Consider the following 14,148-nt stretch of genomic DNA (forward strand, 5'->3'; position numbering starts at 1 on the left):
TTTTTCTTTACTTTGGCCATTGTTGGATTTTGACCTAAAGTGTCATGGGTATAAAAGGAAAGCTACTCTGAAAACATACCAGATCCAGAAAATGTAGGAATTGGTTAAACAAATTACAAATGGCCTTTTATATATTTGGGGGGGCACTACACTATCTAAACTTATTTTGTAATGATGCTGAGAAATCATATCTTGGTTTCTAGACACCAATTTACATTGAAACCTCTCATATGGAATACTATAATTTTTAAATATATATTTATTTGAAAGAGCTTATTTACAGGTAGGTACCCCAAGAAGACTTTGTCTTCACATTCCCTTTCTGGACCCCTGTCCAGGGTCTGTAAGAAATGCATTGAATGTTAGAACATCTGGATAGTTACTAACCAAAAACAAGTATACCTATCACATATATACAAACAATCATCATTTTTATTATCAATGGAAATAATTCTAACAATATAGAAATTTGAAAAAAAACTAATCCCTCAAGGAATGTGGCAGCTTCAGATGTTGGTCAGGAAAGCCCTGCAAGAGAAGACACTGCATTAGTTTAATCCCAGGAAGATAGATAGGTTGGTAATGGCTTAATGGAGTTCATAGTTCAAGATGAAAGCAATGAGCCTAAACCCAGATGAAATATTTAGATGGGGGGGCTGTTTTACCAGCTTGTATTTTCATGGCTCCAGTTCGGTGGTGAAAAGCCCCCTATACAGCCATATCCTCACTTCTGATGACCGGACGACACCATTCCTTTGCCCTCCATCTATCAGATTCTTTGTCAAAATTATTTAAATGCAGCAAAGACTGGCTGCATCCATGAGGCATTAGAAGCAACTTCAGTGTTTTCCAAACTGCACAAAGTAAATGGGATAACTGCAGACTTTTGCTTTGTTTTTCTGCATTTGAAGCACAAAGATTCAGGCATGGTATACTCACCAAAGCTTCCCTGACAGTTTGGGGTCTTTATAAATGTCCTCGTGTTTGTATCCCAGCTTGGGGGCATACAATACCAGTTTCACCTTTCTTGAATTATCTGCAACTAGGGCTATTTCATAGAGCTGAAAATAAAGGGAATGTTAAAGCCAAAGAAGCAAAATCTGAATTTTGTTTTTTTTTTCCCCATCATAAACCAGTTCAGTACATTCCACCCACTTAAAAAAAAAAAGTTTTTCATTACAACTACAAAATTTGCAGAACACTGGAAGCATTCATGTACTTTCATGTAGGTTTAGGGTGCATGATGCATACCAGGCAGTTGCAACTAGATCTTAGTGACTTCAGTGGCCATTATTATTCAGGTCTCTTCTGTGTGCACAGCAATCGGCAACATTTTAAAAACAACATGTGAAGCCCAAAAATATATCCAATAGGGGAATACCAATAAAGTGTAATAAAACCTGCACAGTAATATGTAGTATATGGTATAGAGCTGACCTTGAGCTTTACTTTTGAACAATAAACAAGCACAGTGTACTTGCAATATATGTCAATGACCTATTTTAGATATGGCCATGTGCACTCTTCAGTCTAGGATAACCAAATGCTGTCTATAAAAACAAAGGCATGTGTATTTAAACCAGACTCTATAGGTTCCTTTATGTATTTCTGTTGGATATATAGTGATCCACCATAAAACGTCTCACACTTTGCTGTAATAAAAAAAAAAAAAAAAACTCACTGCTGTTCTATTTCCTTATGCAAGTTGACTAGTCTAAGGCTAGGACCACACGTCCAATAATTATCATTAGAAAACGAATGATTAACAACCGATCAACTATTATTTTAAACGATTGTATTGTGCACAATTGTGTACGTGCTGTAAGGATATGATTGTTCAAATATAATCCACTAATAAATGTACACACATTGCCTACAGGAGAAAGTGTACCGCAGAACAATCCACGATCACTGAACAACCATACACACAATAGATAGCGAACGATCGTTGCCCAATCAGATCCCCCAATCAGACAGTCATTCGTTTCCAGCAACATTCCTTATTCGTCGTCGTTGAGCACTTTTTTTGTTAACGAATATCAGTTGATCGGTCATTAAACGTTCTTTTGTACGTGTGTACGTAGCCTTTTGTCTAAAGGTAGACTGTAATGGCCAAATCCTCAGCTCTAGCTGGTTGCCCATCACTAACTGAGTTGCTAGTTTGCCAGAAATAAAGGTAACAGAATGCCTTACTATAGTCTAACACCTACAGATTATGTGGATCCACAAACTCACCTCTTTTCCCATTGATACAGGAACAATATCGTCATCTTCTGCATGCAGGATCAAGAGGGCACTGGTCATAACTCTAACGCTGCAAAACAAATATTACCAAATATAATGTTTTATCGTATAAAGCCACTGCAGACAAATGTGTCCTGCCAACCAAAATAGTTTACGGAAAACCCTTTCTTGTTCCAGGTTGACTGTGCCCATGTGTACAAAGCCAATGCCATAAAGACATGGTTTGATGCATTTGGTGTGTTTTCAACCTCATTAGACACATTTGGATTTAATTTTAACACCAGATATGAACTATAGCTTTTTATCCAGCTTTGTGGTAACAGGTTTGGAAAGGTTCTTTTTCCCTCCAAGTTGACTAAGCCCATGTGTACAAAGCCAATGCCGTAAAGACAAGGTTTATTGGTTGGAGTGATGGAACTCAAGTGACCTAATCAGAGCTCTGACCGAAACCCCATTAGACACAATTGGATTTAATTTAAACACCAGATATGGACCAGAACTCATCCAGCCTTGTGGCAACCGGTTAGGGAAGGTCCTTTTCTGTCCCGGCATGACTGTTCCTAGGTGTACATGCCAGCTCAATAAATATATAGTTGAATGAGGAACTCCAACTTGCTTGCACAGATCCCTGACTTCAACCCTACTGAACACTCTGGGATTTGGCAGCACCAAATTTGATGCAGATCATCTCATCCAACATCATCCCCAGAGACACAATCCCAAATCTTGCAGCTTTCCCAAAACAATGCAGCCTGCATAGCCACAAAGGCAGGGATGGGAGCCAACTCTATAGATTAGGATATCCAATAACTTACATAAAGGAAACATATCAAAGATATAAAATAGCTAGATGACTATATTTGGGTAAAAGGAAAACGGTTCTCTATTTTATTTTACACCAAAAAAGTGCTCACACAATAAACTTACTTTTCATCATTCGGAAACACATGGCTGCTCAGTGCAAATGTATCAAGGAAAAAGTATTCAAATCCGGGATACACGTGATACACCTAGCAGATAAAAAAAAATAGTTAGAAAGTCACATTGCAAGATCATGAAATATCCCCAGCAGCACTGCCACCACCAACCATTACTGTAGCGCTGCCTAAAATTGAAAGTAACCTAAAGTACCATGAGGGGAAAAAATAGATTACAGCTGTAAGTTTTCTTTTTTGGACAACAATTCACTCACTACTATGCTATTCTAAAGGGAAAAACTTTAGTTCCATGTATGGGTATATTATATAAGAAAAGTATGAATTCCTTGTAAATTATGTAAAAATTTGTGTTAAATCCCAGCTCTGCTCAGGATGTTGTATTTAATAATGGATACCAGAGATGCGGGGGTATAACTCAGGTTTGATATTCAGCCAAAGGAGCATTTGTGAGGTTAGCTCTGATGTTGCATGAGAAGTCTGGGTTTACAATTGGCATTCGAATTATGTGGTCACCAACCAGTGGTCCATGGGAAAAGTTTGGTGGTCCACGGAAACATTTGGACATTATTTGCAATTAATATGTTTTATTAATAATAAAACAAAAGCAATATTCTAATAAATTCTAATATTCTGAATGACAATTCTCGCCTTTATATATTGCACTAAATTCACAAACTGTACTAGAGACGTAAAAACAAGGTAGACGCAGCGTGACGTCAGTGTAGTGTTAAGTTGTATGAGGCAAGCGTTGCCGAGCCGTACTGTTCAGTATTGTTTCCAACATTACAACAGTCGTCTCGCTCCGCCAATACTGATTCTTATCCGATTGTTTTATTTGTTTACTTCTCGGATGCTTTTTTAGGTAAGTATGACCTTAGTTGTGTATTTTCTTTAACTGTTGTATTTAATGGCATCAAATAGTTTGACTTTGATAACTATCATTTCTTAGATTTGAATGAAATAAACCCATAATGAGTGAGAAAAAGCAAACACATATATTTTGCATTTCTTTAGTAATACAACTAATGATAATAGTAACAATAGGAATACTTCACTTAACCGTGAGCTGATCAATGAATCAGAACCTCCAGAGTCCTTGTCAGCACCATAAGGAAGATTATTATTTTACAAATGTATTTATCTTTAAAAAAAAAAAATTCACATAAATGGTCTGCAGGATTTAAAATTATGAATTTAGTGGTATGTGAGTGTGAGGTCCGAAAGGTTGGGGACCTCTGCTCCAATTCATCCCCAAAGTGCTCAGTAGGGTTGAGGTCAGGGCTTTGTACAGGACATTAAGGTTCCTCCACATTAGACTCAATAAACCGTGTCTTTCATGTCTTTATGGAGCTGGCATTGTACACAGGGGAAGGGGCAGGCAAACAGGTCTGCACCCTCCAATTACTACAAAGCTAGAAGAGCAGAATTATCTAAAACTTTATTATGTCATCATCCTTCCCTAGAAACATCTAAACTCAGTCATTTGGAGGGATTACAAACACACTATTTGCTATGGTAAATTTTTTTAAACTTTATGGTATAGTCACAGACCTTTCCAAAAGGGTGATATGCTCCAGCATTTCGGATGTTGGTATACGGTGCCTCCAAGATGACAGCTTCAGGTTCATTCCCTTCATGGTGACAAATCGTAAATCATTACATCAATGAAAAAATTATTATAATGCATCCAACATGATGGCTCATTAAAAAAAGATAAATTGTAGTTTTTATTTACAACCGAGCTTGGGACTCTTATAACTATTAAAACATTGCCAAACATTACAGAATTGACAGAATACTATACTATTGCACTACACCTACTTCATGCTGGAAGACTGGAAGCCTAAAGCGTACCTAAGCTCAACATTTACAAGGGTAGACAACCCTTTTATGTAAAATTTTATAATTTTTTTTTTTTAAGTGTAACACCCATCTTTTTAAAGAAAAAGGGTGCAGCATCTCCCGGGATACCGGTGTCACACATCCCGGGAGGCTCTGGGTGCTCCTTCTGTGCATGCCTGAGATCTCGGACATGCGCAGAAGGGACATTTTTTCTATTAGGGGAAAGAGATGCTGATCTCATGCAAGCGCAGCGAGATCAGCCCTTTTTTGTTCCCTTTACATCGGGCTTCGTCACACAATCCAACACCTGCGCAGTGCGAGATCGGGTGATGTGCCAAGACCAAGGAAGGCCAAGAAGGAAGATGGCAGCGCCCAGTGCTTCCCCAGTGACAAGACGTAGAGGAATTCCATTATGTCATTAAACCGGATCACAGGAAGCACCAGTGCCATTGAGGAACCTGAAGGATTAAAGGGAAATGTCATTGTTTTTGGTTTAGTTCCACTTTAAGGCTGGGTGCTGTCGTACCTTGCACAACAGAAGAATGAATGAGCACTGTTACACACAGCACTTATTCTGTTCTATGGAGAGGAAAGGGGCAGGATGAGCGAATGGCACCCGACTGTGCTCTCCTCCTTTGACTTCTATAGCAGTCGTTCCTGACAGATCCATAAATTATGTTGGGCAACCACTGTGCACACGTCAGATTCTCATAGCCTTGGTAAAGCAATGGTATACTGGGAATACAGCCTATGTGCCAAACAAATGTAAGTAAATATTTTTGATGCATAGATTTTTTTTTTTTTTGGAGCGGCAAATGTGAACTTCAGGTTCTATGTAAATTGAAATTGCAAAAAAGCCTTTGCACTGTGCTTCCCTGACCCTGGTTTTGTCTTTGACCACCAGAGAATCTCCAAAGTTCTGTACATCAACCCTGAACCTACATCCAACTTACTATTTGTTTTCCTTGCAAGCACTTGCACAATGGTACTTTCCATTGCACAGGAATATTGTGGGTTTGTTAGGATTTACTCTAATGCAGAGCTGGACTACACACAAGGCAAGCCTTGGCAGGAGCCTGGACGATGTTTAGGAGGCCCAACTACAAACTATATACTGATGTGATAACCAAAGAAATAGTTTGCTAAGCAGGGAGCTGGGTTCACCTTTCAGGAATTTCAGAAGACAGAATAGACTTGTAGGCAGTTGGTGTGTTATGAGATTATATCAGTATACACAATGCACAGAATGTGATTAACTTTGTGTCTATTGCAGTCCTTATTAAAAAATCAACAGAATGGACTAAAGCAAAGCGGCTACCAAGCCAAGGGTCCAATTCCGCCTTTTGCATATCTTGCCTAATGGCCGTTCCTACCCCTAAAGTGGGGAAGTTCAACCTTCAAGAACACATTAAAGCCAGGAGGGGTGCATTAAGGTGGCGATTTCTGGTGTGGCTTTTACATGTACATTTTCTATTTATATCACAGTTTATTACTATTATTTGCTTAACGTCTTTGCTGACCTTTTTCCTGTAGTTTTATGGCTGCATTTGTGGCAATACTGTCAATGAGAAAAAAAAAAAATAAATAAATGTCATATGTACAGCAAACCTCTTTCTTCTTTTGGATACAAGTAAAAGACCAACAATATGGTGCTAGTAAAGTTGCAAATGTTTTAATAAAAATAACTGAAAGCGATTTCATTTTCAAAGACAATGTTTTAGTATACATGGCAAACAATTGTACTTAGGATTTATCTACTTTAATGATATCTTCAGGGAGATTCAGACCTTTATTTTTTCTTAATATGGAACAGGTAAATCTCCCTGAATCTCATATGCTAGTATTAATTTTTTATACATTCTGCAACTAGAAATCACAGTGGTATGGAAAATCTCTTATCCATAAACCTAGCAAAGGGTGGGCCTGCCTTGGGGTGATTTTATATCTACATCATATTAAAATGGAGATCAAGTGGAATCTATACAGCAATACATGGGAGTAATAGTAAAACAATGGCCCAGGGTTTGGCTCTCGCTTGTTTTGTCAATGCCAGTCGACTTCACCTTCAGTGACACAAAAAGAATTAAAAGGGTGTCTTGTTATAGATTACAAAGACACCGATAAATCCTCACCTTCTGACCCCTCCCCCCCTTCCCAAACACACACACTCCATTATGGCTAAAACCAAAGTTAGAACTTCCAAGTGATGATGTCCATCAACAAGGCTGCCCAATGTCCCCCATTTTCAGAACCTACCCCGTACCCAGAGAATGCCCCCAGATGCAAACAGGGTTCCGATAACTGCGTTCCTTCACCCATTCATATAAAAAGATGGCATCATGGGTCACACCAGCCTCGCTTGGTACACCGGTGGAGTCCCCAAAACCTGAAATGATAAGGAATAGTGAGAACGAGCGGGTGCTGTCACATGGCTACAGTTTGGGTTTTTTCTGAGTCACAAACCTCTGTAGTCGAGGGCCAGAACATGGAAGCCAGCTTTACTGAGCACCTGTAAGAGATTCCACAACACATCAGGATGACAAATAAAAAGTTTTAGCTGACACAGGTGAGATAATAATCCCCTGTAGATTAATTTATACACACCTCATATTTTTTGCATTTATTAAAATAACGTACCTGTTACGACCTACAGTCCCTATCTCATATGTAACCCGGGGACTTCCTGTAGTCCAAAAAATGTCCAGGAGAAAATACAACCATTATCAATGAGTAAAAAGTGCAAAAATTCAAATGACCTTGCTAACGGGTTTCATCCACACCTGGTTTTAGCCATTATTTTTTATGTGTTGTGAAGTGTATATATTTTTTAGTTTTGGACTGAGCAGTGTAGGATTTAAACTCCCTATGTCTTATTGGTGAGATTTGCCTTTACTTCTTGTCCAATGAGCACAGCAAGAAATCTCTACAAAGTAAAAAAGTTGGTCACCACCACCAGTTTTTAGGCAATTTCAGGCCACTCATTGGAAGATATCCCCATACTTCTTGTTCTGGTGTCAGTTTAGGTTTTCCCATCATTCTCTATCAATAGTCAGCAGATCAAGGGAGATGGTGACTACCCAATATGGTCGTGGACAGCAATAAAAACCCAATTGAGTTCCACTTTTATCCAAAAAAATTGAAAGATGTTTTGGCTACCTAGACATTTTTACATACATATATTTAAAGATAACTATTCACAGTGCAGACATGAATAACATTCACCTTCATTAGTTGTACTCTGTGATCCAGAGCCCTGAAAGGAGAAAAAGAAGAGGTTGGCATGAAAAATTAAAAATGGTCAAATTGGTCTATTCGATACAATATCAGGTGAAAAAATGTAATCGCCCCCTGGACTAATCAGAAATAATTTCACCGTTCTGATCATGAGGTGCTGAAATATGTGGTAGGTTACTATACAGACAAATAGTATAGGCTACAGAATTGCTTTGCTTCATAAAAAGTTATTGCTTATGATCAACCAGGCACAGACTCATTTGCTAATGCATTTTACCCCTGTACAGGCCTTAACTGTAGCACCAAGAGGTACTGGAGCAAAGGAACCAAATGCATGCATGACCCCAAAGGTTTGGTCGTGATCTAGTGAGTGCTTGACCAAATAAAATTAACTTTCTCATTAAAAATGTAAAAAAGTAGTGAAATTTAGGGGAAAACCCTTTAAAGCTGAACTGGGGCAAAATAATCCTCCCTCCCCAATGCAATGGTTAGTTGTTTGGTCTAGGAAATGGTGCTTCTGGATGAATATTTACTTTACTTCTTGTTCCTGCAGGTGATGGCAACCTTTTTCATGCCTTGCTAGACCAACCCTACGCTGCCATGGTTTAAGCCCCACCATGCCACCAGTATGGCTTATGATTCTATTCCCTTAGTGTAAGTCTATGAGCTTTACACTGTATATGTTAATGCGGAGGCCCACAATCTGAAGTATCAGGAAGCAAAAAAGAGCCTTGGTTGCTACAGGAATAGGAAGTAAGGTAAATCTTTCCAACCACGTCGCGGACCACTAATTTCACAGACTCTGGACCGCGCATGCTTGGGGAGCAGTGTGTAACTCAAAGAGGAAGAAACTTCCCCCAGAGTAACGTCATGATGCCAGAACCCGGCCACTCTCCCATCGCAGGTCTGAGCCTGAAAATTCTCCAGGAGACATGGTCCACAGCTCTGGCCAACGTGCACCCTCCCCCCAAGCGGGGTCCTTCTGCTGACCCCATTAGTGGGTGCACCGGCCAGAGCCGCAGCCCAACAGGCATTGAGGCCTCTGCCCTAGACCAGGGTTTCTCAACCTTTTTTACCGAGAAGAACCATTGAAATAACTTTTCAGGGTCTTGGGAACCCTTTTAAAAATTAACAAATCAGGGGTCAGTAGGAAGAATACCCCTTTACATTGGTGGTCATTGAGTAAAGCAAGTGGTGGGTCATAAGTACACTTTTGCAGACAGCTAACAAGATCATTGCCATCATGGCACTAGCTCTGCCAAGTGGTGTTGGACCCAAAAAAAGGCAGACACCATCCAATAGCTCAAGGAACCCCAACGACTCCAAAGAACCCTGTTCGAGAGTGGCTGCTGTAGATAGTGTAAACTAATCTTTGCAATGAGAAGGGGGACTTGGGTGGGGGTGGACTTTTACCAGGGATCAAAATTTACCTTTTTTAGGGCCAATTTAGACCTCTCCAGTGCGGTGCATTCATTATCAATAGCACCCCAATAGATTACCCCAACGCACCCCTAATACACTTGCATTGCACAGCCCCACAATGCATGGGCCCTTTGAACTAACTATAGCTTTTCTCAGCACAGGCAAAATTACTTTAAACAAGGACAAACATTGAAGGAATAAAAAAAAGCACAGAGACTCTTCAAAATTCCACCAGTACGTTGGCCCTTCACATGAACAATGTGCAATAAAAAGGACACCGGTCTCCGGTTACGGCACATCAGCCTGTAATCACCTGGTCCCCCCATTGCCATGGAGATAAATTATAATTGGGTTGGCATCTGCGAGAGATTCTTCAAACCAGCGCTGGTTCCTTCCTCTCGCCTCTTCCCCCCTGCTGGCAGGCACGGTATGCCTAGGAGAACAAATATGTGTGATTAATATGCATGATTCGTGTACAAGGGCCGACCATCACCGCTAAATCCAGTGCAATAAAACCAAATATATCATTAACCAAATCGTCCATGAAATCACCCATAATGCTTACAAACTGCGTCCTTATAATTAACCCCATATTGTTTGATATTTTATAATACTACAAATATTTGTTTCTTAGAATTAAGCTCATATAAAAAGAATGTGTGCTTCCCGCTGCTAATTCCATCATTGAGAGACAATTGAGTCTATCAGTCTTCTCCTGCTATGGGTATTGCTATGCTACATGGTTCAAAGAAATATACAGAAACACATTTCTAACAGTCGCATTAAATAAAGGTTGACATTCAAAAAAAGGGTTTGCTAGGATTATCTGACGCTTACCCAATCCGAGTTGACTGGCTAACTGTATTGAAGTGATAACGGAGTTGTTTGTATGTATTACTTGTATGCTATGTTTTTTCGTGCAGCGCCTATGCTGAGTTTTGTATCCAATTTGTTTGTTGTATGTTGTTGTTCCTATTCAAAGGACATGAATTTTTATAACTTAAATAAAAATAAAATGTTTTAAAAAATCCGGCAACCTCCGGACCCGAGGAGTGCCAGATTTTCGAAAATTCTGGATTTTTTATGGTTATAGATGCTGTATATATTTAATAGAAAATGACTACCTGTACAGTCCTTTAAATGGATGCTGAATCCATAATGGGGGCTGTACAGCAGCAAATAAATGAGAAGGAATGAGCAGGAAAGCACATGCAATCAAGATCCAACAGCTGATTCTTGAGTACAGCCCCATCAAAACATAAATGGTGTCTCCAGAAAACCGTGTAAATTTAAAAATGGGCATCAAAATTTATGCTGGAAATCTGAAGAAACCAGATGATCGATGGCCGGCTTTTTAAACGTCAATCTGTACCAACATATATACTAAACAAATGTATAACTGGATCAATTTGCTTTTGCTGCCCTGAATCCAATGGAAATATGGAGCCAACATTAAATTGCTTAAACCATGTCCAACCACTTACCAGACCCCGATGGTCACCCCTTCCTCAGTGGTTAGATAAAAATTTGTGGTGTGGTTTATAAGTTCTCCAGGATTGCTCAAGTCCACAAACAGAGGGAATTTTACTAAAAATGAATAAATCAAATTAAAACCCGAGAGAGTAGCAGAACTTAAGACATCATAACATGGGCATCTGTCTAACAAAGACAGCTTGCATATCTGGTACTTACCCATATTTAAATATACAACTTTGCCTAGTAGTGCAGGGAAGAGCCGGATTACAAAAGGGATACTTATATAAACGAGGACAAGTGATGCAAAAATCACCTTCAGGTAGAATAAAAATTTTGAACGGCTGGTGGGAAAAGAAGAAACATTTATGAAGATAACTGTAAAAAAACACATTAATAAAAATAAACAATATTGTTTACCAAGGAACATTTCTACGAACATTCTCATAAATCCAATTTGGATCTCATTAATGGATCCATTGACCAGCTGGTGGCTGTCAATAGGAACAGTGGATCAAAAGAGGTTAGAAATCTAGTCAGATAAAGGGTGTTATATTTATTTGACACACATGTTAATAATATCAGGCAGTTTTGGTTCTGCTAAATATACAAGTACTCATATGAGGACAAAAATCCCTGGGCACACAAGGGTCAGGCCACATTCACACTTGTTCACTAACACAAAGCACGCGTTCAACACAGGGCTGTCCCCCTGATGGTCATCATACTGTAATCAAAGACTTTATTGTGCTGTAGAGCAGCGGTCCCCAAATTTTTGGAGCTTGTGGACCACTAAATCCACAGACTCCGGACTGCACAAGCGCGGGTAGCCGTGTGTCACTCAAAAAGGAAGAAACTTCCCCCATAGTGACGTCACGATGCCAGAACCCACTCTCCCATTGCAGGTCTGAGCCTCCAGATATACAACCCGCCCATGGCCCTGAGCCTGGGATCCATACGGGAGACATGGTCCACGGCTCTAGCCGGTGCACCCCTTCTCCTGACCCACAGAGAGCAGATATCATGGTTTACTTTTTATTACACTGCACTTCTCTCCACACCCCATGACAATTAACATTTGTAAAGGTTGGGCCGTGGTGGTCATCCCACCGAAGCTCCCCAAAGTGCCCGCATATGACCTGTTTTCCTCCAAAGATGAATCTTTCTTTGTTTCGTTGTGCAAAGTGCCAAAGCAACTATTTATTATTATTATTATTATTATTAATAACAATAAACAGGATTTATATAGCGCAAACATATTACGCAGCGCTGTACATTAAATAGGGATTGCAATCCCATAGAACTTAGGTTCTGTTGGGCTTTACCACCTTGATGATTGCAAACCTGCTGCTGCAAAATGCACCTCTGTAAAGCCCATTGCAGTGATTTATAAATGTATGGGTATTGTGTTTTTGGGGTGCAGCCATGTGTCTGCCTGAAAAATGTGACCCTTACAGTGGTGGCGATCAACCACAAGGAAATGGGAACAAAGATGCTGAATTCTATTCCAATTCAATCTTTTATTAAACTGCTATTGATGCCATATTGCCCAATTACAGCTTTGCAACCCACCAAATTCCAATCGTCAAAGAGTATTAGATCGCATTGTTTGATTTATTGTTCAGTTACGACTTAGCAATCCAGCACATTCTGGTGGTCGATCAATACCATGGATGGTAAATTGCTCTGGATATTATTTGATATTGTATTTGTGTTTCCCAATAAAAATGCCATGTTGAACTCAACTGAATGCAATAATACCTCTACTAACGAAAGTAAAAAATATTATCACGTCTATAATATCCCCCATATCCCAAAAAAGAGATTCATGCCACAGTGTTCAAAATTGATGGATTCTATCTACACGGTGTCGGCTTAACCCAACATATCAGAATCAAATATTTTCCTTCCAACTCATCGTACGGGTCACTGTTATTTCTAGCAGAGATACACAGAGCAAAGTACAGATTATTGAGTTAACGTAAAGAATATCTCTGAACTCTGCAGCGCCAGGTACGCACACTCACCGTCTACTCTTGGAACTCTTGTGTGGAACTCCTCGGCTGTCTTCTTTTGGACCTTTCCCGGAGGTCTCTTCTCCAGGACCCTCTTTTTGGGACAACTCTCTTCTTTTCATTGTGTCTGTGTCTGTCTGAATTCTCCCGCAATGCTTCTATGATCACAGATTCTCTACTAGGTCAAAGGAGAACACATATCTTTACTTCCTCTGAATTTATGGCTTTCACAAACAGATTCTATTAGTCTGCACGGTCCTAATGACCACACCCATTCTAAAATGTTGTCACTTCTTCTGACTAAGAACAGGGAGTCTTGCCAATAAGAAATGGGATATTGGTTACTTTTTATCTCAAATGTATAAATCAGCCAATGTGTTATTGGATTATAACTAGAACATGCGTGAATTGGTTCTGATGCCCAAAGTGAATGGCATCATGGTTGAAGGCCATCTTTGGGAACAAATTAATCCCCCTTTGACCTATTCTGTTTTTTTATTTTTTTCCCCCACTCACCAGAAGGTTTGCTGGAGAAAAAGTTTTAAGTTTAAGGTAAAGAATTAAGTCAGATATAGGATTGATTTTGAGGTTGAATGTTGATTGAAAATTGATTGAGCAAGGCAGTTGGTTATTCATCACACTGAAACCACTTTTTCTGTCCATTTGTGGATAATTTGTTCATTAAATATACAAAAAGTATCAAAATTCCAATCAACTATTGGAAAAGTGGTAAATAGTGTATGGAACATTTGTAAATGATAGGAAAAATAACTTTAAATAGACTGTAATTGCCATAGAGTTACTGTGTGATTTTCAGACTTCAGTGCTGATTTGAAATAGTTAAAAACTAAAAGTCTTGCCTAATAGCACACATCACAAGTTAAATGTAACTGCAAACAAAATGCACTTTGACTCTGATTCATTCTGAGAATCTGTACTTTATGATCCAACTATGTATGCACCCTCTGTAGAACTAATTA

General features: G+C 39.3%; 1 protein-coding gene across 1 annotated transcript; it reads right to left on the reverse strand.

Annotated features, from left to right (window-relative positions):
• Window positions 1-241: 241 nt before the first annotated feature.
• ABHD12B (abhydrolase domain containing 12B) lies at window positions 242-13,365 on the reverse strand. The gene is made up of 13 exons (XM_072428449.1): window positions 13,181-13,365; window positions 11,373-11,497; window positions 11,165-11,267; window positions 9,994-10,113; window positions 8,247-8,277; window positions 7,488-7,533; window positions 7,281-7,410; window positions 6,545-6,582; window positions 4,734-4,813; window positions 3,172-3,254; window positions 2,236-2,314; window positions 940-1,061; window positions 242-528 (listed from the first exon to the last, which is right to left on the reverse strand). The coding sequence occupies exons 1-13, from the start codon at window positions 13,288-13,290 to the stop codon at window positions 507-509; spliced, it is 1,089 nt and encodes a 362-aa protein (XP_072284550.1). The 5' UTR covers window positions 13,291-13,365; the 3' UTR covers window positions 242-506.
• Between the last annotated feature and the right edge of the window lie 783 nt (window positions 13,366-14,148).

Source organism: Pyxicephalus adspersus, chromosome 12, assembly GCF_032062135.1.
Source record: "Pyxicephalus adspersus chromosome 12, UCB_Pads_2.0, whole genome shotgun sequence".
NCBI lineage: Eukaryota > Metazoa > Chordata > Amphibia > Anura > Pyxicephalidae > Pyxicephalus > Pyxicephalus adspersus.